This window comes from Rhinichthys klamathensis, unplaced genomic scaffold (assembly GCF_029890125.1).
Source record: "Rhinichthys klamathensis goyatoka isolate OS25496 unplaced genomic scaffold, OSU_Roscu_1.1 h1tg000036l_1, whole genome shotgun sequence".
Lineage (NCBI taxonomy): Eukaryota > Metazoa > Chordata > Actinopteri > Cypriniformes > Leuciscidae > Rhinichthys > Rhinichthys klamathensis.
The window spans coordinates 6,763,462-6,788,083 of record NW_026606584.1 but is presented as its reverse complement, the minus strand read 5'-3'; the positions used below and the strand labels follow the sequence as shown (position 1 = coordinate 6,788,083).

Below are 24,622 nucleotides of genomic sequence, written 5' to 3'. Positions count from 1 at the left end.
ATACTACCAGAGCTCCTCAGCAAGTAGAAAGCCAGGTAGAGATGGACTCAGCAATTTTCTTTAATCTCGAGAAAAGCTTCCGCTTCTCAGTGAGTTCTTAATTTCATGGATTCATTTTGTAATGCCATTAACTATGTTGGTTGCTCTAACTTTGAAAATAGAATGACTACATTTCGGATTTCACCCTGCTTGTTTATTCATATCTTCGCCACACAAACACTGCTGTGGACAGACAATCTGTCTGTCAATTTGACATTGCCTATAGTGGTTTATCTCTGATAAGATATGAAATGTAGGGAAACAAAACATGATGTGGTCATTAAAGTCTGGATTCTGAGTTTATCTGCAGCTACGAGCATTTCTTGTGACTTTGATTATAAAGATGGCTTTACAGTGCAGAAGTTTTGACTACTGTAGTTGTAATAATATTGTATTGCCATGCTAGAGCTGTGGTAGTGCAGGGCAGTATATTGAATATTCACAATATTTTGTGATGATTTTGCTACTATTTCACAGTTAAGCAGTATCATGAATATTGGTATGATTTTTAATGTTTCACTAAGTTTCATAAATACTGCATCATTAGATGATTAGTAGATCATTCCTTCTTGTCTTACAGCTCATGAGTATGAGATTTAAAAGAGAAGTAGGCTATTATTAATGCCTCTTGTATAGCAAAAATTGTTTAATTTTTTTTTGAGTTTGAAACATTTGCATGAATCAGTTTTAACTGTCCATTTTCAGTAAATCGATTTAAGTAAATTCAAAATTGTGGTAGTTCACGTGATCACTCAAATTTTTACTGTCTCATGGGGCAGTTTAAAATATTTTAGTAAAATGTACATTTTGCTGGTAAATACAATTACCGGTATAAAAATATAATATAATTATATATAAATATAATAATAGAATTGCAAATATAATTATATAAATAAAATGATACAAATACAACAGTATTAATAGCATTCTTCCTCTTCATTTATTGGTAAACAATATTTTGAAACTACTTGACTGTTGACCTCAATGTCTGTTTGGTTAAAATGATTGAAAAAACAAAACACTTGTTTAAGAACTGAAACATAAAAAGCAAGATATATATTGAATATTATAGTAAGACAAAAAAAAAGCCAAGATATGATTTTGATATATTTAAAACACTGGCTAAATGTTCTTACTTTGGAACTTGTACTTAGGAATATTGGTTTCTTTACACTTTATTTAAACTTTTTATTAAATATTTATTAATTATTTTGTATGTATGTTGTGCCCAAAGTGTAAAGCTAATGTACGTGTTCGATGTTTCAATCGGATTATTTGTCATGATGCAATGAAACACACCAAATTGCTTGGATGTCTTTTTTGGCCAAGTGGTCATACCAGGCTTGCACTCATTCCCAGTCTATAATTCAATCACTATATGGGAGGTAAGATGTATATTATTAGATGTTATTTTGTGGGTTTTAGTGAAAATGGCCAGATGGATGGAGCTGTCCTCTGTGACCAAGGTGGATATTGTTAAAATAGCTAAATCTGGTCAATCTGTTCATGCGCTGGATGTAAATGGTCACAATGTCCGTATAATTATTTCAAAGCACAGTGACACCACTACCATGCAGAATGTAAAGTGCTGTGGCTGGTCAAGAAAGACCAGAAAGCCTTTTGACAGAAGGCTGAAGGTCACCTGAATGTGGGACCACCTCAAAACAGCTTCTAAAGACCTGGATGAGACGTGCAGTTGTGAGGAACCTCCAATTTCACCTTGAACTGTAAACGAACAGCTACAAGAGACTGGATTGAGAGGTTGTGTACCATTTATCAGTTTTATCAACTGCAAAAAACACCTTGCATTAACCAAAGAACATAGGGATTGGAGTATGGAAGATTGGAGCCACGTTCTGCAGTCTGACAAGTCAAAATTTAACAACCTAGCATTAAATGGTCTCAAAAATGTTCGTTGGAAACGACTGGAGTGTTTTAACTCTTTCTTTGACAACATTTTTTAAAAAGAAGTTTCCAGCCAGCGCCAGCATTTTTGATCATTTTCACAAAATGCCCATGGGCCTCAGAATATTGTGTTGTATGAATATCTGAACATGCAATATATCAAAATAACAAACAGAGCAGCCTCTTTAAAAAATAAATGAATAAATAAATATTCTATCTTCATGCATTAATTTTATCAACACTTGAATATGGGTAAGTAAAAAATAAAAAAAGACAGTTTTTTTTTTAAAGCTGGAAAGAAAATCGCATTTTTGTCAAAGACTCTGTCTGGATTGGATTTAAAATGATGATCATGTCATGATTCTGCCTTAGTATCCTTGATTTTCCTAGTCGTGAGGCAGGATCATGACAGAATCATGTTTTTGTGTACAAGCGCATGGCCAATTGTTTGGACCATGTGCTTGTGTTGTCTCGTTACGTTACCCCGCCCCCTTGTTATCCTCGTCTCGTCATTATTGTCTAGTCAGTTTCACCTGTCCTTGTCATTAGTGTTCCCTTTATAATCCCCTTGTGTTTGCTGTCCTGTGTCGGTTCATTGTTTGACATCGTCATACGTTGTGTGAGTCTTGCCGTGAGTAATCTGTTGAGAGTCTTGTCATCAAGAAGTTCTGTTCCTGTCGTAGTTGTTAGTTTACTGTCTGAGTATTTGCCTTGCCCTGTCTTGTTTTGCCCCATCGTGGGCTTTTGTTTTCTGTTTTTGTCCTTTAATAAATCCTGTGAAAGTCATTTGCTGTCTGCGCTTGGGTTCATCCGCCATACACATAACAGAATGAACCGACCAAGACCGAACCCTGCAGACCGTTTGCCCGTCCCTACCAAGCGTTATCCGGACCCCCTTAGAGAAGTCTGGTTGTCTTCCCCCTGCAACAGGAGGAGTGTCACTCTTCCATACTCACCCGAGGGTGAGTGGATCTTGTCGAACTTCTCTCGTCTGTATGACCACTTCTCCCGGGAGGAGTCCGAGGCTGCATCCTCGAGGTCTTCACCTTCTGCCCGCGTACCTATCATTCCCGAGGGTCGAATGATAGGCGTCGCGACGCTTGGGGACCAGGCTGGTTCCCCCACGACTCCAGAGGCGTCTTCCACACCCGCTGACCTCCGTGGTAAACGAGGGAGACGGGTTTCTTGGGATTCCCCCTCGGAGTCATCGTCATCTGAGCTCACCCTACCAGAAGTGGTCTTCCCAGGGCCTGTTTTGTCTTCCGCTGAGCCCGTCCAGCCGATCACGAGTCCTGCTGTAACCATTGCTTCCCGACCTAGGAGAAAGAGGAGGAAGAGGGGAGCCTCCCATCCTTCGTCAAGCGCTGTTCCAGAGCCCGCTACTGCAAGCGCTGTCCCAGAGCCCGCTGCTGCAACTGAGAGCTCAGAATGCAGGTCTGCTGCATTAAGCGCTGTTCCTGAATCTGCAGCCGCGACCGCTGTTCCTGAGGTTGCAACAGTAAGCGCTGTCCCAGAGTCTGCAGCTGAAGGCGCTGTTCCTGAAACTGCTACTGTAAGCGCTGTTCCTGAATCTGCAGCCGTGACCGCCGTCCCAGAGCCCGCTCCAGCAAGCGCCGTCCCGGAACCCGCTACTGCAAGCGCTGTTTCTGAGTCAGCAGCTGGTTGCCCGGTTACAGAATCTGCCTCTGTGAGAGCTGCGGCTGATCAAGCTGCAGAAGCAGTCCTGCAAGCGGTGTCTGTTCGTAAGAGGATGCCTATCATTGTTGCTGCCGAGACTCTAGCAGACTACCTTGCCAAGCTTGTCAAGATCCTCGATGTGCCCATCATGTCTTGTCCCGAGCCCACTGTGTCTGTGAGCTCTATTCCCAAGCCTACCACTGTGAGCGCCGCACCCGATCCTGTCCCTGTGAGCGCCGCACCCGATCCTGTCCCTGTGAGCGCCGCACCCGATCCTGTCCCTGTGAGCGCCGCACCCGATCCTGTCCCTGTGAGCGCCGCACCCGATCCTGTCCCTGTGAGCGCCGCACCCGATCCTGTCCCTGTGAGCGCTGCACCCGATCCTGTCCCTGTGAGCGCTGCACCCGATCCTGTCCCTGTGAGTGTTGCACCCAAGCCTGCCATGGAGAGCGCTGCACCCAGTCCTGCCCCTTCGCCTGCTATGTCCCCCGTCAGGAATCCCGTTTCCTCATCCTCTGTGTCCTCCGTGTCTGAATTTGTTCCTGTTGCCACCTGTTGCCACTAGTCCCCAGACTGTTTCGCCTTTTGTTCCTGTCACCACTTGTCCCCGGACTGTTTCCCCGTTTGTCCCTGTCGCCACTAGTCCCCGGACTGTTTTCCCTGTCTCCACTAAGCCCCGGACTGTTTCCCCCAAGACCTCTCCTCGTGTGTCTCTGTCTAAACCTGCCCAGAGTCCTCGTCCTCAGCCCTCATCCCGTGGACCCAAGATCCCCAGTCCTCCCATCCACCCTGGACCTCCCCCCCATGAACTCTGTGTTTCCTCCACCTCCTTTGCCTTGTATGTTGTATTTGATGTTTCACCCCAGCCCTGTTATTGTTTTTTCATGTTTGCCATTATTAATGTTTTCCATGTTTTGTTGGTTCGTGTCTTTGTCACAGTCTGTCATGTCCCGTGTTTAATGTCCCCTTGAGGAGCGTCTGGTAGCCGCTCCTTAAGGTGGGGGTTCTGTCATGATTCTGCCTTAGTATCCTTGATTTTCCTAGTCGTGAGGCAGGATCATGACAGAATCATGTTTTGTGTACAAGCGCATGGCCAATTGTTTGGACCATGTGCTTGTGTTGTCTCGTTACGTTACCCCGCCCCCTTGTTATCCTCGTCTCGTCATTATTGTCTAGTCAGTTTCACCTGTCCTTTTCATTAGTGTTCCCTTTATAATCCCCTTGTGTTTGCTGTCCTGTGTCGGCTCATTGTTTGACATCGTCATACGTTGTGTGAGTCTTGCCGTGAGTAATCTGTTGAGAGTCTTGTCATCAAGAAGTTCTGTTCCTGTCGTAGTTGTTAGTTTACTGTCTGAGTATTTGCCTTGCCCTGTCTTGTTTTGCCCCATCGTGGGCTTTTGTTTTCTGTTTTGTCCTTTAATAAGTCCTGTGAAAGTCATTTGCTGTCTGCGCTTGGGTTCATCCACCATACACATAACAGATCAAAGCATCTAAACAGCACTATATCTTTTTCTGGGTCGACAGTTCTTTCTGTAACATTAGACAGTTTTGATTTATACGCTGTTTAGTTTCTGATGATCACATTATTTTACTTGTGCATAAGCAATGCTTCTATCGTTTGTTTCTGCTTCTTCACCTGTGTTTTGATCAGAAGAATCTGTACTCTTTCAGAATATGCGTAATAGCGCCCCCTGCCGTATAACAGTGAAAACGGGGATTGCCGGAAAATTCCGTCAATGGCGGGGAATTGTTGTCTCATAAATTGCAGAAAATGCTGTAAATAGTGAGGAAAGAGTTAATACCAAATGCATACATGGCACAATTAAGCACGGCAGAGGAAACATAATGGGATTGGTGACGCATGCCTGCTGCAGGTGTTGGAAGGATATACAAAGTTGCTGGCACTTTGAAAATGGACCAATACTTGAAGATCCTACTGAACACAATATTGTCAAGTATGGAGGATCTGTTTGGAGAGCATATGTGTATTTTCCAACATAACAATCCCAAACACTTTACAAATGCAACAAAGTTGCACGCAATAAGTGTTTATTCTCAGCCTTAAGATGTGGCCTCCTCAGTCCCCTGACCTTAAAGCCATTGAAAACCTTTGGGAAATTATATGCCTGAATTGTGATAAGTCATGCAGGGCATCCAATGAAGCTCAGTTTTGGGAAGAACTTAAGGAGGATTGGAAAGAAGTTAAGCATGACACATGCACAAAGTTTAGCGAGTTAATACCCAGCAGAATGGCGGCTGTAATCAAAAACAAGGGAGAACCAACAAAATATCATTAGTTGATTACATTGTAGTCAATGTATGCTTTATTTCTTGTGAGCTTTTTGTTTTTCTATGCATTATTTTTGCATGATACTATTAAACCCATATTCCATAATATGGAGATTGCCCTCTTTGCCAAAAAATGTTGTTATTTTATACCTTAACCAAATTTAGTGTATTCCTCTTCCCAATATATCATACTCCTCATATTGTGATTGTTTAATCGAGCCTGAAGGGTCATTAAAAGCAAATGTCCCCTCCGGACATGACTTTTGGCCACTGTTGTATATCAGATTCTGCTTCAGCTGCAGTAGATAATGGAAAGACATGCACAAATGGTTATCTACCATCTCACTGGCAATAGGATTGCAGTGTTGATAACAAATCTAAGTTTGGTTGCCATATTAAAAATAGATTTTAGCTACATATCAGCTAGATGACTTGATGTATAGGACTGCACAAAAATATTGCAAACAGATCCCCCCTGATGTTGCAAAAGTATTGACTAGTAGTTTGGAGGACCTTGATTTATTTAGAAGCCGAGTTTTTTATTATTATTATACTTTGTGTTTCCTTGGCATGGTCTCATTTTGCTCTCTTTGGATTGTTTTGACTGCTTTTATTTTTATTTTTTCATAGAATATATTTTTGTCTCCCTGGTGATAAAAGTGAATAAACCGAGAAAGCCTTTTTTTTTTCTTTTTTTTTTAAGAAAAGATCTACATGTCCTGGACTGAGGTCGTAGCCTCTTTTGTTTGGGGAAAAACAGTTCCACCTGCTCTGCTGTTGACTGGTACTGAGTTCCTGGCTGCCAAGGCCCTTCACTGCAGATTTAGTGAAGGCAACTGAATGCTTATAAAACAGAAATTTTAAATGAATGTACTTGTTGCTCTTTCACATCCAATTAAAATGGATAACGATCAAATTACACAACATTCAGGCCTGGTTCCAGAATTAAATCACTTCTGAAATTACTGAGGGTGCTCTAGTAAAGTGCAGATGTAGGCCAAAATCCCTTTCAAGGAAAGTCTATTCACTCGGCGGCTATATTTGCAATGCCTCCGGGCCGCTATTTCGGGCATCCATTCACCCCATTTGGGGGGCTGGGGGGGGGGGCTGGGGGGGTGAAACACTCATGTTAATCTTGAGTACCTATAGAGTAATATTGCATCCATCATATCTCCAAAAAGTCTTTAGTTTTATTATATTTATAAAAGAAAGATAGGCTGTACCGAGTCTTTCCGGAAAAAGCCGAGCGGGTGGAGGCGTGCCGTGTGGGCGGAGCTAAATAATTACGAGCGCGCAAAGTTTTAGAACATTTGTGTGTCTACTCGTGGTTTATGAAGACATGATTTGGTTTTACAATAAACAAACAGACACCTACAGTAGCCACCTAAACAAATGTATTTAAACAAACACACAACATACATCGCATGCTCCATAGATACATTAACTATTCGTTATCATGTTGTTTAGCCTACTTGCTGTGCTTAAGTTACACGCCGATAGACACAGATATTTGAAGCAGTTCTACTCACCGCCTGCGGTTCCAATGCAAGACCGTTAACCTTTAGTGTTGGGACAGCTCCATCCTTGAGAACTAAACGATTAGCAAATCCGGCTTCGAACTGGGCCTTGTTTATAAAAAAATCATCCTCCAAATGCATGGAACAAACAAGAACACTTGCACAACTGTGTTGATGTTCTGGAAAAACAAACTCCATCCACTGGTCCCTTAACGCTTGATTCTTTGGGAATCTGTGCAGTGTTGTCTTGCCTTGGCAACCGAAAACACACTTCTTTGGTGACATATTCGAGCGCAGCCGATGCACAGCGCTTTGATGGGCATAGGTTACGGCTATCGCTCTACAGCTGCACGCGCGCCCTTCCGAGAGAAGTGCCCTTAGGACCGTATAAGGAAATTCTGGCGCATCTGACGTCATACGCGCCCATACTTGAAAAAAACTTTCCGAAACTTGTGACAACCAGGAAGGAGTATTTTGAGAACAGAAATACTCAATCAAACGTTCAACTTAATTTTTGAAACTTTGTCCATGTTTAGCATGGGAATCCAACTCTTTAACAGTGTAAAAAACTCACTATGCATGAAATAGCATTTCACCCCCCCTTTAAGCTGCCAGCAATTCACAATAAATCTCTTACTTGCTTCATGTCTACACTTTGTTTGTTAATGTGAGGTTTCGCGAGCCGGCACAACTCAGCACTGAATAAAAACTCTGGCATTTTGAGCAAGGGGGTAATCCATCGACCGGAAGTTGAAGCCGGCCGGGTGCCGCCATGTTGTAGCAGAACTTCACTTGCGTTAGCATTTCCATTGACTCCCATTCATTTTGGCGTCACTTTGACAGCGAATAACTTTACATCTGAGGCGTTTAAAGACTCCATTTGTCCATTATTTATTTCTAAAGAAACACGACAATGTATAAAGGGCTCCATTACCTTCTATGTTACATTATGGCCCCGTAGAAACAGATTTTGTAAAAATAGGCTAACGATTGCGTCATAACCACTCGACTCTCTGTCGCGCTGTACAGAAATTACCGTACAGACAGGAGGAGAAGCTCGCAGGCAATCGGGGGGACGTCCCGTCAAGGGAGAAGCCCATAGATAATGAGTCCATAAAAGCAACGGAATACTTACTCCTGCTCACTCACGCCAAAGAACTCTTTGCTCAAGTTCCCCGTCTTCGCAAGATTAACGTTGGCAATTTTCACGCACAGCTACTAAAAGATTAACGTCTGTCAGACAGGTTGCTCACGTCATCAAGCTTAGTTTGAGTCTGCGCGTCAGGAACGGAAGTGCTCAAAAATCGCTAAAAATGGGCTTCAACTGTCTCAACTGAGTTCCAATGAGAGGGCTCTGTCCATTTCTTATACTGTCTATGATTTTGAGCAGTGAGTGGATTCTGACTAACTTAAACAGCTCTGATTGTTCTGATTGCGTTCATGAGATCAACAACTATGTCTGTGATTGGCTTGCTCACCGCTGCAAAAACACATATGCTGCGTCCCAATTCGCATACTATCCGTCCTAAATAGTATTCGAAAATAGAATTAGTACGTCCCAAATCGTAGTATGTTGAAATGAGTGTTCCAAAGAGACCCGGATGGTCTACTATTTCCGGTCAGAATCCGAAGTGCAGATCGATGCACACTCTAACGGCTAATATTGCCCACAACCCATCGCGCGTTGGACGAGGATTCGGTTAGAACTACAAATACAAGTGAAAAGTGTTCAAAAACTAGAGACATGGAGGACACGTGAGTCCGACAGTTATGTAGAGAGGTTTAGATAAAGGGGTTTGAGTAAATAATTATCAGTATCTAACCTGACGAAAATGTATTTATTCAATGTTGTCCACATTATATTCCATCTGCAGCAGCATTGTGAACTTTTGCAAAGATATGTTTAGCCATTAACTTTTAAATGCAGTATTATATTCAAATTCCAAACACACAAGGAGAGTCTCGGCATGAAAGACCCACGACTGGCAGATGAACGTGCTACAACATTTCTCTCCGAAACCGTAAGAAATTAACTTAGATTGAATGCAGGATTTTAACTGTGACGAGATGGGCAGTTTACGGTGACAGGATGCACACATCACGCGACAGATCTGTCCGTTAATGATGACGAAGTAGTATGTCCCAAAGCTTGCCTACTCTTTTGCTACACACTCAAAAGTATGTACTTTTTCTTCACAAAAAGAGTACATACTTTTAGGGCGTAGTATAATTAGGCGAATTGGGACGCAGCAATAGATACATTTGATGTTCTCCAGAGCGCAAACACACTTAGCCTATGAATGGTGTTTGCCAAATCTGTTTCGCCAATATATTATTACAGTATCAATTGAGGGTGCTCTTGCTTGCGTTTGAGGGTGCTTAGCACCTTCTACCACCCCCGTAGAACAGAGCATGACTACAATAAATCTTTTGAAGACATATGATAGCTTTGTGTGAGAATTTGTTTTCTTCTTCTTGTAAGTTGTTTTTCATATTTTTGAGTTGGATCTTTTCACTGCCTCATTCAGTTCACAAAACTGATCTGAATAATCCGTTCATGGATCGGAAAACAAAGTTTTATGCTCACTTGAGGTGGTTTTTAACTTGTGCGAAAAAGAATTAATGCAAGTAATGGGAGATGGAAACACATTTGCCGAATAAATTCTGACGTATATAGCGAACATGTGTCCGCTGATGGTGTTTTATTTACTGTTGGTTACTAGGTTACCAATACCACCGTCATCCGCTCAAACAACTTGATGGAAATGCACCTAATTCGCATTTGTTTGTTTTTTCTTCCTTTTTTTGCAAACTTTAAAAAGATTCGCTTCACGTTTGGATGGAAACCAAGCTATTGACTCATTGATCCAGTTGCAGTGCTAATTTAGTTGACTACATACAGGAGGGGAAGATAATTTAGTGTTCCACAGAAGAAAATAAGTCATATAGGGTTTGAAACAAAATAAGAATGAGTAAATAATACAGGGTTGTCAAACTGTAGGACAACTGTCCTGCAGATTTTAGCTTCAAGCCTAATTAAACACACCTGAACCAGCTAATCAAGGTCTTCAGGATAACTAGGAACTTCCAGGCAGGTGTTTTGGAGCTGGTTGGAGCTAAACCCTGCAGGACAGTGGCCCTCCAGGAGCGGAGTTTGACACATGTCAAATAATGACATAAAAATACACCAAAAAGGGATAGTGCACATCACTTTTGTGCTATATTTCAAGTCTTCTGAAGCTGTTTATCTTCACTTCTACTGCTACTCTCAAATCAAATACAGCATGCTGCCAAGGCTTGGATAACAACAAAATAATCAGGACATCAAGCTTGCACTGAAAATCTTGCCCCAATCTTGTTTCTAGTCAAGGGACACCATTGGTTTTCATATCAAAATACACTATATTAAAATTCTGGACGTGAGATCATTGCAAGCACATGATTATCAGTAAATAATAACATACATTTTGGCCTGTTCCTCGCACAAAGCTATTGTATGGATTCAGAAGACTTGGAATATAGTGCATGAGTTGTATGGAATACATTTACAGTGATTTTACAGTATACATTTTATTTGTGTTTTTTTTTTGGAGTTTGACTGCCATGGTCACTTTGAAGTTGAAGTATGTAAAAAGATCTGTAAAAATTCTTGAAATATTCTTCAAAATTCTTTAGTTTGTGTGTATGTTCCTTGTACAAATAATAGCATAGGTTTGGATGGAATTATGTGAGAGAGACACCATTGTTCTAGTTTACCTCCATTCTTGGATCAAAGAGAGTTCAGTACCATCAGCAGTTATTAGCAGGCTCGTGAAGAATATACAGTACCCCCATAGAGAAATATCTGTCATTCAAATTCCACACGTTCTGCCCCTTGTGTTGGTTTATTTCAAACTTTGGATACTATGATTATGATTTTAGCTGCCAATAAGACAAAATGAAATTATATAGATCCCATTTAGGCTTGATCATTAGAGAGGAAAAAATATTATGAGCTATTCTAAAAAGCCATTCTAAAAAGCTGTTATTGGGTGCTTGAGTAATTTCTCAAAAATAACTTAAAATCTTGATTATTTTAGTCCCATAAAACAAAACACAAAAACAGCAACTGGATAATTAAAAAATGTGCATTGTTGCACTGACATTTTTATCTAAGACTAAGTGAAGTTGACAGTTGGTTTTAAAATGTATGGGTTCAAATAGAAAAACAAAAGAACCTCATTGTATTTAGATCAAAGCACTGCAATAGAACAAAGTGGTTTGACTTTCTTTTGTAAAAATTTTGTAATTGTCTCTCATGAGAATGACATTCACTGAATTAACATTACAGACCAATTCGACTCAAGACTTTGAGGAAAGTGTAAAACAGAGATACTGTCTATTCACTCCACCTTAGCCCAACAAACCAATGCTCTTCTGACATGCCCACCAGACTAGTTCAAAGACACTTTTCTCAATGGACGTGCTTTTAAGTGGCACTGTGATTTACTGCAGCTTAACAACACAAGTATGGCATGGGAAAAGAGGCACCTTAACTTATGGTGTGATTCTATAGGGTACAAAAATAGGACTTAAAAAAAAGTTTGCCATTTTTACAACCATGTTGCAAAAAAAAACCTGATTTGAATACTAAATAAACATTAATTTACATTTAAAATAAAAATATTTGTGATACAATTCTGGTTTATAGTTATTAATGAATTGATCTCAGACAATAAAGAAAAAATATTCTAGGGCAACAGAGTTAAATGCCTAAGCTTTACAAATGCAGCCAACTTTTGTAAAATTAAGAAAATGCAAAAATGTTATTTGCTTGTATTCCCACCATGCTATAGAACATGTCTTCTAGAATGGCGCATTGTTTTGGAACATTATTTTTTGCAATGATGTCTAATGTCATTACGGGTATGTTTTTATTTTTATATTTTGGAAATTAAACTTAATTTTGTTATATACCATTTTAGGGTATGATTCCTGTCCTACTACAGACGAGTACTGAGTTGATTCTGCCATGGCTCTAAACCACATATAAGCCAAAAAAAAAAAAAAAAAAAACTGTTGTACCTGTGAAGTATCGCTATCTTCGTATAATATATATATATATATATATATATATATATATATATATATATATATATATATATATATATATATATATATATATATATATATGAGTATAGATATGAGGAGACAGAAGATTGTCTTTAGCTTGAATTTATTCCAACATGACGTAAACTAACACAGGTGAATCTGCATTGTTTACTTCCAGTCCATACGTACGTATACATAGATACCGACATATGCTCAATCACAGATCGTAAGAGGTTTACGTGACAGTACCCGTTTGAGTTTGGTCTACTGGATGTGCACAGTTACTTCGCAGCCAATTATAATCATTGCTGTTGCTGATATGATGGTCACATGCTGTTATTTTCACAGCTCTTCATTTATCTTCACACTAACTCCCCATACACACATTCTCTCTAAGTGTATAATTTGTTTGTGTGTGCGGTGCAAAACACATCTATTGAGTAACTATGGCTGTGGTAGGAGTGCGCTGCTTTTTTAAGGGGTTCCACCGGTTGATATTACAGCTCTGCCGAGTTCACAATAGACAATTGGACCCCAAAATGATGCAATCTCAGACACATTCTACATCTGCTGTTCCCTCACTTTCTTTTTCATTTATTCCACTTATAGATGCCTTTTGTATCTTTATTTCTCACTTTTATCCTTTTTACTTCTGCGTTCGTTTTTCATTATTCTCTCTGTTCTTTTTTTTATTTTTATGCTGAGATACTGAAATCAATGCATTCCAAAGCTTTCTATCTCAGTGAATATGAGAACATGTGGCCATCTCTGCTGGTTTTCGAGCTGTCATCTGCACTGCAGGTGAACACATTGCACCTGCGGAACCCAAATGCATTTCTAGTGTTCAGATGTTGAGTCATGAAAGGAAGCTCTATATCGGGCTCAGAGTATAGACATGCTCACACAGGTCCACTCTTCAGACAAAAATCTGTATTTTTGTATTGTTGTCCAGTAACACAAGATGCATTTTTGATCTTGCGAACATGCCCATATTTCTCGCCGATTTTCCCATCATTAACATGCGTATTAATAGAAGTCAATGGAATGAAAAGTGTAGTGTGACTGCCCCTTAAAAGAAAACAATATATATACTCATTAAAATAACTCTTTTTTTTTTTTTTTTTCTCCACTGGAATGAAAGACAATAATAGCGATTAAGAAAGATTGAGTTTTTGGAATGCAGCAGCCTGAACAGCTAAATTGTCAGAGGATTTGATGAAAATATTGTAGTTTTAGGATTAAAGGAATGTGGCCAGGGCTTGACATTAACACCCGCCAAATGAGGGTGGATTTCAGCAGTGGCGTGTTACACAGTCACTCCTACTAGCCACTTTGGCGGGGTGAATTTTATTGATAATATATACAGTTTTATATTATAATAATATACAGTATATATAATATATGCAGTTTTTATATTTTAAATAATATACATAGTCTTTTAAGAAGACTATATATCCCCTCCCCTCACTCACTCGTTTCATTTGCTCCGGATGAATATTGTTTTTATTACAGGGCTTGAATTTTGGTGTGGGATTGCGCGTATTGCTCATACTTTTACTCATTCCCGCAGATTTTGTGCTCACACCCACAGTGCGCACACATAAAGCCGCCTCTCAGTACTAAAATCAGTTCTTTTTCACTGCCTATTGCACTTAAACAGTCAAATACACACAAAATAATGTCAAAATGCAGGTCTTTGTGAGTATTCACTTAAACACAATGTTATGTTTTAAGTAAACGTAAACAGTTGAGAAAGAAAAAAACGTGTAATAGTTAGTGGGTTTGTGCGTCAGGTCCTAAAGTGACAGCAGCCTAATATACCTGCTGCCAAATTATGAGACAATATTAAATATATCTATATGGCCGTTTTTTCCCCATGGTATCGATGCCAAAATTGTGGCCAGTGAAGATTCTAAGTGGCTAGTAACTTTAGGAAACCACTAGCCACAGTGGCTGGTGGGCAAAAAAGTTAAAGGGACACTATGCAGCTTTTTTAGCTTAACTGAACAGCTTCAGAGTTATTGAAATGGTTATATAACTTCTTTCGGGTTGAATGGTGGGCGTCTCGACCCCCCCTGGTGCCTGTGAGCGAAAAAATCTCACTTGCAACTTTGGTGCGGCGGGCCGCGTCAGGAAGTATCGCGTGATATCAGCTCTCGCGATGTAACATATTCCTTTACGGCAACTGCACACATACACACAGGAACAAGGTATAGATGGATGGAGTTTGTCACACTATCGTAATGGCTGAGCCGGCATATAAGATGCAGAAAGCTAGGAAAGCATTGTCGGAGGAACAGAGAAAGAGGAAACGGCAGACTGACCGAGCGAGGAGTCGGACACGAGCATAGGCATAATTTGCGGGTGTGTTATGTCCCCATTGAAACTTCTCGCGGCACGAATGTAACGTTACCATTACAAACAAATAAAACATCTCCAGGTAACTCTAGTAGAGCATTCATTTCGTTCGTTTGTTAAATAAGAGGCGATCTGAAATGTGTTATTTTTTAAATCAATTGACCAAAGTGCTCGTTGCCTCTGCGATCAGTGGTGCAGATAAGTTACAGTGTTCTGTTGTGACGCGCGCCTGAATCTGTGCGGGGACTGAGAGACTCTCTATATTTTGTTATGGTGAAATCACAAAACCTAATGCACAAAAAACATGTCCCTGCTTGAAATACAACCACTAATAAACAATCGGTTTTGATGAGGAAAATAAACTATACTACTAGTACCGATTAGAACCCAGAACCTCTGACACACTTGGCAAAAGTTCTGCCTCTGGACCATTAAAATTGTCGGATCTATGTATTTAATCACGTGAAAATTCTCACCACTAACAACATATATTATATCTCATTAAACGACAAATTAAACACAATGTACTATTGTATACTATGTAACAGGCCATGTCACGCTCTGAGTGAGTGGTATTTACGACAGTAACGTTAAATTCAAGTACTCCACAGTAACTCTAGGGGTCGCTGTTTGACAAAAACGGGATTTCTGCATAATGCCCCTTTAATGTCAAGCCCTGAATGTGGCACATAAAATACAGGACAATAAACCACAGGGAAGCCTTTCGTAACATATTAAATATATACTCTATAGTTGCATTTAAAAACATAAAAAATACATGGTCAAGCCAGTTAAGACATACATATTGAGTGCTTTTTCACTGAGTTGGCCTAAGCCTTTACGTAAAGGTTTTAAGTCAAATTGTAAGAACGAGAATCTGACTCTCGTTGATGTGAGACATCATACTAAAGACAAACTATTTGACCAAAAGTACATGGACATGGATAAATGAATGGGTTTTGAAATTTTAAACCGCACAAAGCTACCCATAAAATCAAGTCATCAAGTCAATCAAAATCAAAATTCATATTATTATTATTATTATTATTGATTATTATGGTTGAGTGTTTTAAAGAAAAAATAATTAAATGTCTCATGGTCATTTCTATGTTTCAGGTCATCACTGACGTGCCCTCATTGCCTTAAACAGAGCAACACCTTTGACCCTTTCCTGTGTATTTCACTTCCAATCCCACTACGACAAACCAGGTATGTTACTGTTCCTTTTGTCTGTGTCTCTTTGAAATCTATTAGGACTCATTGTCTGTATGCTATATGTATTTTTATGTCTGTATACGTGTTTGTGTGTATATGTGTCTGTGTGTATCTTTGCTATTGTGTGTTTCAGTGTGTTCGTGTCCTTAGCCACCCTGAAATTCTTCATGTGATGAATGACCAAGTGAACAGCTCTTACCAGAACATTGTCTCAATTTTCTTAAATCTCAAAAACTGCCAGTCAGCAAAATCTCTTCTGTGAGACTGTCAACCTGTCAGACAGACCGATAATAGAACGCGAGAAAATATATGGAGAGAACTACGGCTCATCATGAAGACTTGTTCCTACTGTCCTTAACACTCAGATTTCCCAGCATTTCTGAATCACATTCATGAAAGTGAAAATGGCATATCTAGCCTCACTGAGAGCTTAGGGGGCCAAATTGAAAGGTCTTCAGTAAATTTTTTAAGTTTTAGTGATAAAACCTACGATACTTATTGTTATGAATTAATATGAAGACTACAAATTAGATTAGACGCATGCCATGGATAGACAGAAACACTTCTGTTAGCAGACCAGCACTGCTTACATGTGAGCTGAACTCCTGGCCAAGACTTTAGGGAGCCAATCAGGTTAGCCAGCACAGCCTACAGTGCCCAAGTGCCTCTAGTCAGAGAGATCAAATACAATAAATTATCTTTCATTGAGCTGGTGGGCGAATCTCATCTAAACTTTCAAGAAATACATATATAAAAGAAATCATTCTCATTTTTTGTAAAATAAAAAATATATATTCTCATTACTGTAATACTATCTGTACATGAATTTCATTAATACATTCCCGTAAATTAAATTTAAATTTGTACAACCATTTGTGTTATGATATGTACTTACAATTATATTTTACTAATATACTTCACAATTGAAATGATTAGTTCACCCAAAAATGTAAATTGTTGTGAATATTCGAGAACCAGATCAGTCCAAATCATTCGGACCAGTTTTGTGAACTGGATACACCAATTTATTATGATGATCTTATTCAAAAGAATGGTTCTTTCAAAAATCAGACATCGCTACTTCTCTCACAAACTCTCATTAATTCACCACAGTCTGATACTCACGGAAAGTTATCGTATTGATTTAGAAGACTAAAAATATCAACCCAGACTCATTGGGAAAAAAGTGCAGCTGGCGACATTTCTATAAAATGATGCATGGCAAGTGCAGTGCTGTACCAGATGAGCTACCAAGCAAGTTTACTATGTCAGAAAAGCCTATACATATGGAGTTGGTTATGTGATGCAAATGGCAAAATATATTAGTTTACAAATCAGGCACTATATGCTAAAAAGTCATAACATAGTATTGGGCAAGGAAATGCACAAAAAAGAATTCTCTATTAATCAATAATCTGCTTCTGTTTGTATAGGTACTGTTTAGTTATTCTATTGGAGTCATGTTTTTCCAATGAGCCAGTGTTGCAAAATCATTATATTAAAAGAGTGGTCAAAATAGTTTATTCACATTAAAGTTGTATGTGTTTGGAATGGCATGGTGGCACAATGTGTCATTTGTGCTTGCATTATGAAGTCACAATGCAAAATAATTTTGTCTTACTTCCTTTTTTTTTATTTGGTCCCAATAACTTACCCAATTAGTGCTTTCAGTTTTCACATCAATGTGATTAACTCTAGTTGGTGTCTGCAGATATTTGGTACGCTAGTCAGACTGTACTTTTCAAAGGAAAAATGCACAAATATGTATTTGCAAGTGGTAACACATCCAACCTGCACTTTACCACACCCAGACACACTCTGAAAACACAGAATAAGCTAAGTTTGATTGACAGTCCACATATATAAAACTCTGTCACATGATTCAGACTCTGAGATAAAATCTAAAAAGCTTCGGTTGACTTCTCACTGGTTCACTCAAGTTAGAGTGTAGTTTTTTTTTTACAACTGAGTGCTTTTGTTGGGTCCAGCATTTCACATACAGCTTTCAATAATGCAGCAGAGAGAGGCATCTAAAAGTCCACCCAAGTCTCCAGAGCCATAATGTCCACAACTGCAGCTGCAGTGAAAAATGCTACTGCACTGAGACGGTCAGCTGCTGTGCAACTGGCTTGTATGTATATAAAAACTATATTCAAGCCAAACAAATACAGCAGGAAACAGATTAGCTCCCAACCCTAATGTGCTCTGCACCCACAAGCGGTGTGTATGTGGCAGTGTTAGAGACACGTGCTGGTTTAAATCAACCTTCAAAACATGTACACGCACAACCAGACATATCTACACTCACTCAGACTGTAGCCCTGCATGTGGCGAATAGATTTTGATTGGTTACTTACTCTTTCACACACTAAGCAATAAGCCACAAGAGTATGTAACCGCATTTCCATTACAGATTTGCACATTACGATATTTTCTAAAAAAAACTATTGCAAAATGACGTTATGACAACCGATAAATTTTGCGACTGAAGTGTAATTTTTTCCTCTTGCGATTAGTTATTCCAAGTCATTCAGTCAATAAGTCATTCCAACAATTATGGCAATGGATGTTGGTAGGTTTGCATATATCCCAGCCACCGCACTAGCCATTATTTTTATTTGAAGGAGACGTAGGCATGTTATCCAAGCATTAATGGCAAGGTGACCTGTAAATGCGCAAAAACGGTTTCCATTGCAGTTTTGCGGAGTATTCCTTTTTCGAACTGCCTGAAAAACCCCCTCATGAGATCGTAAAAACTTTTTTGCAATATATGGGAGTTTTTGCGAAATTGACGTGTCTCCATTGGGCGTATTTTAAATTTGCAATTTTAATTTGCCGCAATTTGAAGGGTAATGGAAACGCGGCTTATGTTACACTGGTTTTTAACCATGGGTAAAGGGATAGTCCACTCAAAAATAAAAATTATGTTTCATTTACAAAAAAAAAGCTCCATTAAGCCTCCAACAACTCCTTCAGTCCTTCCAGTCTTTATTTAAAAACATTTTCCCTGAAAATTTGAGTTGGAATAATTTGCGAGAGTGTGATTTATAAACGGTGAAAATTACGCCATGATTTACTCACCCTCAAGCTATCCTAGGTGTATATGACACTCTTTTTTTCAGACAAATACAATTGGAGTTCTATTAAAAAATGTCCTGGCTCTTACCAGCTTTATAATGGCAGTGAATGGCCGTTTCTGTTGTGAAGTCCATAAAAGTGCATCCATCCATGATAAAAGTAATCCACACGGCTCTGGGGGGTTAATAAAGGCCTTCTGAAGTGAAGTGATGCGTTCGTGTTCGTGTTCGAAAAATATCCATATTTAAAACTTTATCTACTAAAATAACTAGCTTACGGCAGACGGCCGTACACATCGATTTACATCGAGAGACTAACCCTTGACCTGACGTACAACGTAATGACGAATGCGGAAGCGCAGAATAGAGCAAAACAAAACACAAGTCACGAATTAGAAGTCTAAAATGAGAATTTTTTTAAGATAAATGTTGGAGGAGCTTGAGTTTGTTGCCCTGCCCTGTTTGTTTGAACTGCGAAAGCCATCAAAGCTTACGCTACTCCTACATCCTACGTTAATCATTAAGTGTTAATCTTTTGTCGTAAGTAAACTTGTGTTGGCCGTCTGCCTGAAGCTAGTTATTTTAGTCGATAAAGTTTTAAATATGGATATTTTTCTTAAACGAACGCATCGCTTCACTTCAGAACCCCCCAGAGCCGCGTGGAGCACTTGTATCATGGATTGATGCACTTTTATGTATTTTTTATGGAAAAATATACAGCCATTCACTGCCATTATAAAGCTTGGGTGAGCTAGGACATTTTTTTTATATATCTCCGATTGTTTTCGTCTGAAAGAAGAATGTCATATACACCTAGGATGACTTAAAGGGATACTCCACTTTTTTTGGAAATAGGCTCATTTTACAACTCCCCCAGAGTCAAACTGTTCAGTTTTACCGTTTTTGAATCCATTCAGCCGATCTCCGGTTCTGGCGGTACCACTTTTAGCATAGCTTAGCATAGATCATTGGAGTGGACAAGACCATTAGCATTTCTAAAAAAAAAAATGACCAAAGAGTTTCGATAATTTTCCTATTTAAAACTTGACTCTTCTGTAGTTACATCGTGGACTAAGACCGACGGAAAATGTAAAGTTGCGATTTTCTAGGCTGATATGGCTAGGAACTATACTCTCATATCAGCCTAGAAAATCGCAACTTTACATTTTCCGTCGGTCTTAGTCCACGATGTAACTACAGAAGAGTCAAGTTTTAAATAGGAAAATTATCGAAACTCTTAAAATCGAGTATCCCTTTAAGGGTGAGTAAATCATGGGCTAATTTTCATTTGTGGGTGAACTATCCCTTTAATGTCCATAACAACCTTTGCAGTCCCATTTAGCAACATTTTTAAGACAACTAAAAGCTTTAAACACATTGTGTTTCAGTTTTAATGTTCCATTAATGTTGCAAAAATGTCTGTGGTTACCATTACTTGAAGAGACTTCCCATTTTTTCTTATAAATGAAAAACTGCTATGGTAAAAACCCCTTGGAACCCATAGTGAATTAGATGAATTTGCTTACAAATTGACATCATGAACAGTTGTATTAGATGATGTGCTAAATATGTATGTTTATTGTGTTTTTAGGGCCTTGAATGTGACGCTGGTGTTCAACAATGAAGGTCAGCGGTTTGTGAGAGTAGGGTTGGCTGTGCCTCTCTTTGGGTCGGTCTCAACACTCAGGGCCATGGTAGCGGAGGAGGGCAAGATCTCTTCAGACCAGGTGAGACCTGCTGTCTATCATATCTGCTGGTGTTTTCTCTCTCTTTCTCTCTCTCATCTGTTCCTATTCTTGAACTACATTGTGTGCAATACACACTCACACCATTCGTTCATAATAAAATATTGTATTGCACTGCACAAACACACCTTACATAGTCTTGCCAGAGAAGAATTCCTCTTGCATACATCTTCCAGGCTTATGAAGAGTAATAGCGAACAAGAGCATGTATCTCTATTCATACGCCATTAAACTGCCTCCTCTGAACACTCCATCTGTTGGTTAATGGAAACTACCCAGACTTGCTCAGCCAGGGCTCAAGGTGTTATTGTGCTGCAAGATACATGTTTAATGACACTGTTATAATCATTTCTATAATCCTTGAACATGCATTCAATCACATCATCACTTATTGAAACCTGGTGCATTTTGCACTGTTTGATTTTGGCTTTTGTTGGGTCCAACATTCCACATGTCATAATGATGATTACTGTGATGTTACACAAACCTGTTTTTGTGTTTGTTTGGAACACAAACCTCATTGATTCTCATGTCAAGCATGCACATTTGAGCTTCCGTTTACCATATTTGATGGTCATGTGGGTTTGGAATGACATGAGGGTAAATAAATGTCAAATATAATAACTGTGAACTAACCATATAATGTGCTTGTGATTTAGATTATTAGTAAAATAATAGCAACATGCACATTGCCTAAATAACTTTTTTATTATTATTATTGTAAAAACTTTGTAAAAACTTAGCCTTGTATTAGCAGGGCATCCCACACAATATACTACTGTAGATGGTGGCTCCCCCTTGTGGTGGGAGGCAGTAATGTGTGTATGAGTATGTGCATGGTTGGTTTAGAATAGCTTACTACCATACTAATCTGACTATGACCGCATTATATACTATTTATCTTCTTTGTTTACTAAAACCCAAGTTGCTCGTTTATCGGAATAATCCGTTTCATGGTGTGCAATGCCTTTTGAAATGAACATTTCTCTTTCTCTTATAGGTGATTTTGACAGAGATTAACTCAAATGGGTTCCAGCGCTCTTTCTCTGATGAAGATGATATGACGAGTATCTCAGAGAGTGATGTCATCTACGCTTTCCAGGCTCCACCCCTGTCCGCCAGAGGAGGTTCCATGCGATTCTCAGGTAACCAAAGTGATACATAAAGAAAATCGATGCACTGCTTCTGCTAATTGTATATTGACAGTTGAAGGTTCTGTAAATGATTCGAGATTTGTGCTAACTCCCATCTCTCACAAGGCCAGAATTTTTTTTTTCGTGCCAGCTTATTCTGGCCAAGAACCGCCCACTTAGACCGGAGGAAACCACTGTGTCCTCCTCTCTGCCGAGTCATCCAATTTACCGTCATCGCCCTCAGTGATTCCAGCTTTTCGAAATATTTCACATACCATTTCAGTTTTCCATAGATACTGTACAAAGCTGTGTAACTTCTTCTGTTTTGTTGGCTGCATTTTTGCTCTATAATGAGAGGGCTGCGATGACAGATTAGCGATGCTAGAATTTATATTCTAACTTTAATTCCAGAAAATACAATATTTCTGATGAAAAAAGTGCGGACCACTCCCTTTCCCTTTTTTTGCTGTTTACATTGCCTAGGGCTGTCACAGACAGATTTGATTCCTCTGGACATCTTTTTCAGTGATATCTGTTAGGTAGTAGGGATATTTTGTGGTATTCCACCAAAAATATTAGCGTACAGCACTTTTAAGAAAAATGTAGGCATAAAAGGCAATGTGCTGGAAAATGTAGCATTATAGATAGATATTTACACGGAAATATCTCAGTACACGGTGACTTCTCAGTCCATTGATGCATCTTTGTGATAGTTGCAGCACGACTTTTTCCTTAAAAATGAGCTTACTTTTTCTCCCAGCTATGTTATGGCACTGTATATCATAAGTTCACTGAAAGGTCGAAAGAAAACGTTCTACTTCAAAATTAGGACGTTTTTTTGAATTACAGATACAACCCGGTTTACAAGTCTTTATAGCATGTTTATGTAATATGGCTGTCAGGTGGACGATTGAAGATTGATGACAGTGCTTATGAGGGTTGTCAAAAGTGGAGGATGAAACTAAATTAAGGGGCAACTTGCTCCATGTAGAATAAAACAACTTTTTCTAGCTACTGATGTGACATCCCTTGTGAAAAAGAAGTACACTTTAGCATACTTTTAAAAATAGATATAGTTATAACAGAAATAATTAAAAGAAAACACTTTGCAAACTGAATGTAATATTTACGGACACTAAACTGCATGTTAATTTATTATAGTTTAAATTTATATTAAATGCATGTAGCTGAAGTTTTTTTTACCCACTTAAGAAGGACTTTAATGCATGTACATGTAATTACTTTTCATAATTACTTCGGTTGTCTTTAAAATATGGTTAAATGTACTGCCGAATGTACTGACAAGCATTTAAGTAAACAAACAAAAAAAATACTTTAATGTAATTACATTGAAACTTGTATGTCATGTATTTACATATATTTGTGATTACACATGCAATGAGGATGTTGCAATTTAAAACATATTACCTTTAATATGGAATATCACACTACAGTTCAAATTACAAGTAGCCTAATTTACATGTGCTTATTTATGCTAGTCAACACATCGATATAAGTGTACTTTAAAGCATGAGAAAAGATTACCGGTATTAAAACATGATTTAAGTGTACTTTAAAGTAAAACTTTTGACATTACAAAGTGCACTTTTTATTACAAATTTGTAATAGCAATTGTAAAAAACATGGGCAAGAAGGTGTGCTTTCTTCAAGTGCTCTTAAGATTTGAAGTACACTACAAGTGGACATTCAGTACAATTGAGTGCACTTCTTTTTCACAAGGGTTGATCTTCTTATGTGATTGTACGTTATTAAAATATATGTGAACTTTTTCTGGGGGAAAAATGCATATAGGGTGCAACACCAGCTGAAATTCCTTGCTTACATATTATTAATACTGTATGTGAATATATATTCACATTAGAGGTTGTGGAACAACTCATATTATCAGTATATTATACAAGGTTCACATGGTTCTGTCAAAACACTTTACTTACTGCTCATCTGGCTATCAGCGGTTGGCTAATTTATTAAATATTTTAGCATTTTGCATATTATCCATCTTAATTGCATTGCTGATCACAGCAGCCACATTTATCATCAGATAGGTAGCATCAGTAAAACATTGTAAATGACTCATGACATGATGAAATATATAGCCTACAGTATAAGTTTTAAATATGGCTAATATTGAAAATACTGAATTAGAAAGTGTAATGAAGTGTAAAGCAAATCAGGCTTATATACTGTAGATCTCTCTATGATTTGGCCTTTTCTACTATAATGAAATATTTTTTTCTTGTGCAATTTCCAATCAGATGAGGCTGTGTTAGGTGTCTGCCAAGGCTTTATTGAAAAATGAACGTTTGCCATGTGTTAGATTTAGAAATTGATATTCCATCTGATGGAAAATAACAACACTGGGATTACTGCAAAGAAAGACAAATGGATTGGGAATCAGAGTCTACGTCCTTGTTCTTATCTGTATGCATCTTTCTTTTTTCCAAATAAACTTTTATTGTGTTATAACCCTCTACAACATACAGGATAATGAAGCGATCCATCTGCAAGGTCAATTGAAGTAAATTCTTTTAAAATGTATTTTTGTATAACACTTT

The 24,622-nt window shown here is 38.6% G+C and overlaps 1 protein-coding gene across 1 annotated transcript in view; it reads left to right on the top strand.

Annotated features, from left to right (window-relative positions):
• The window catches only part of usp43a (ubiquitin specific peptidase 43a), a 95,686-nt gene that overhangs the window by 46,022 nt on the left and 25,042 nt on the right, over positions 1-24,622 (top strand). Inside the window, exons 4-6 of the mRNA XM_056246206.1 lie at positions 15,993-16,085; positions 20,760-20,895; positions 21,914-22,058. Coding sequence (XP_056102181.1) covers positions 15,993-16,085; positions 20,760-20,895; positions 21,914-22,058 — 374 coding nt within the window. The remainder of the gene's footprint in view (positions 1-15,992; positions 16,086-20,759; positions 20,896-21,913; positions 22,059-24,622) is intronic.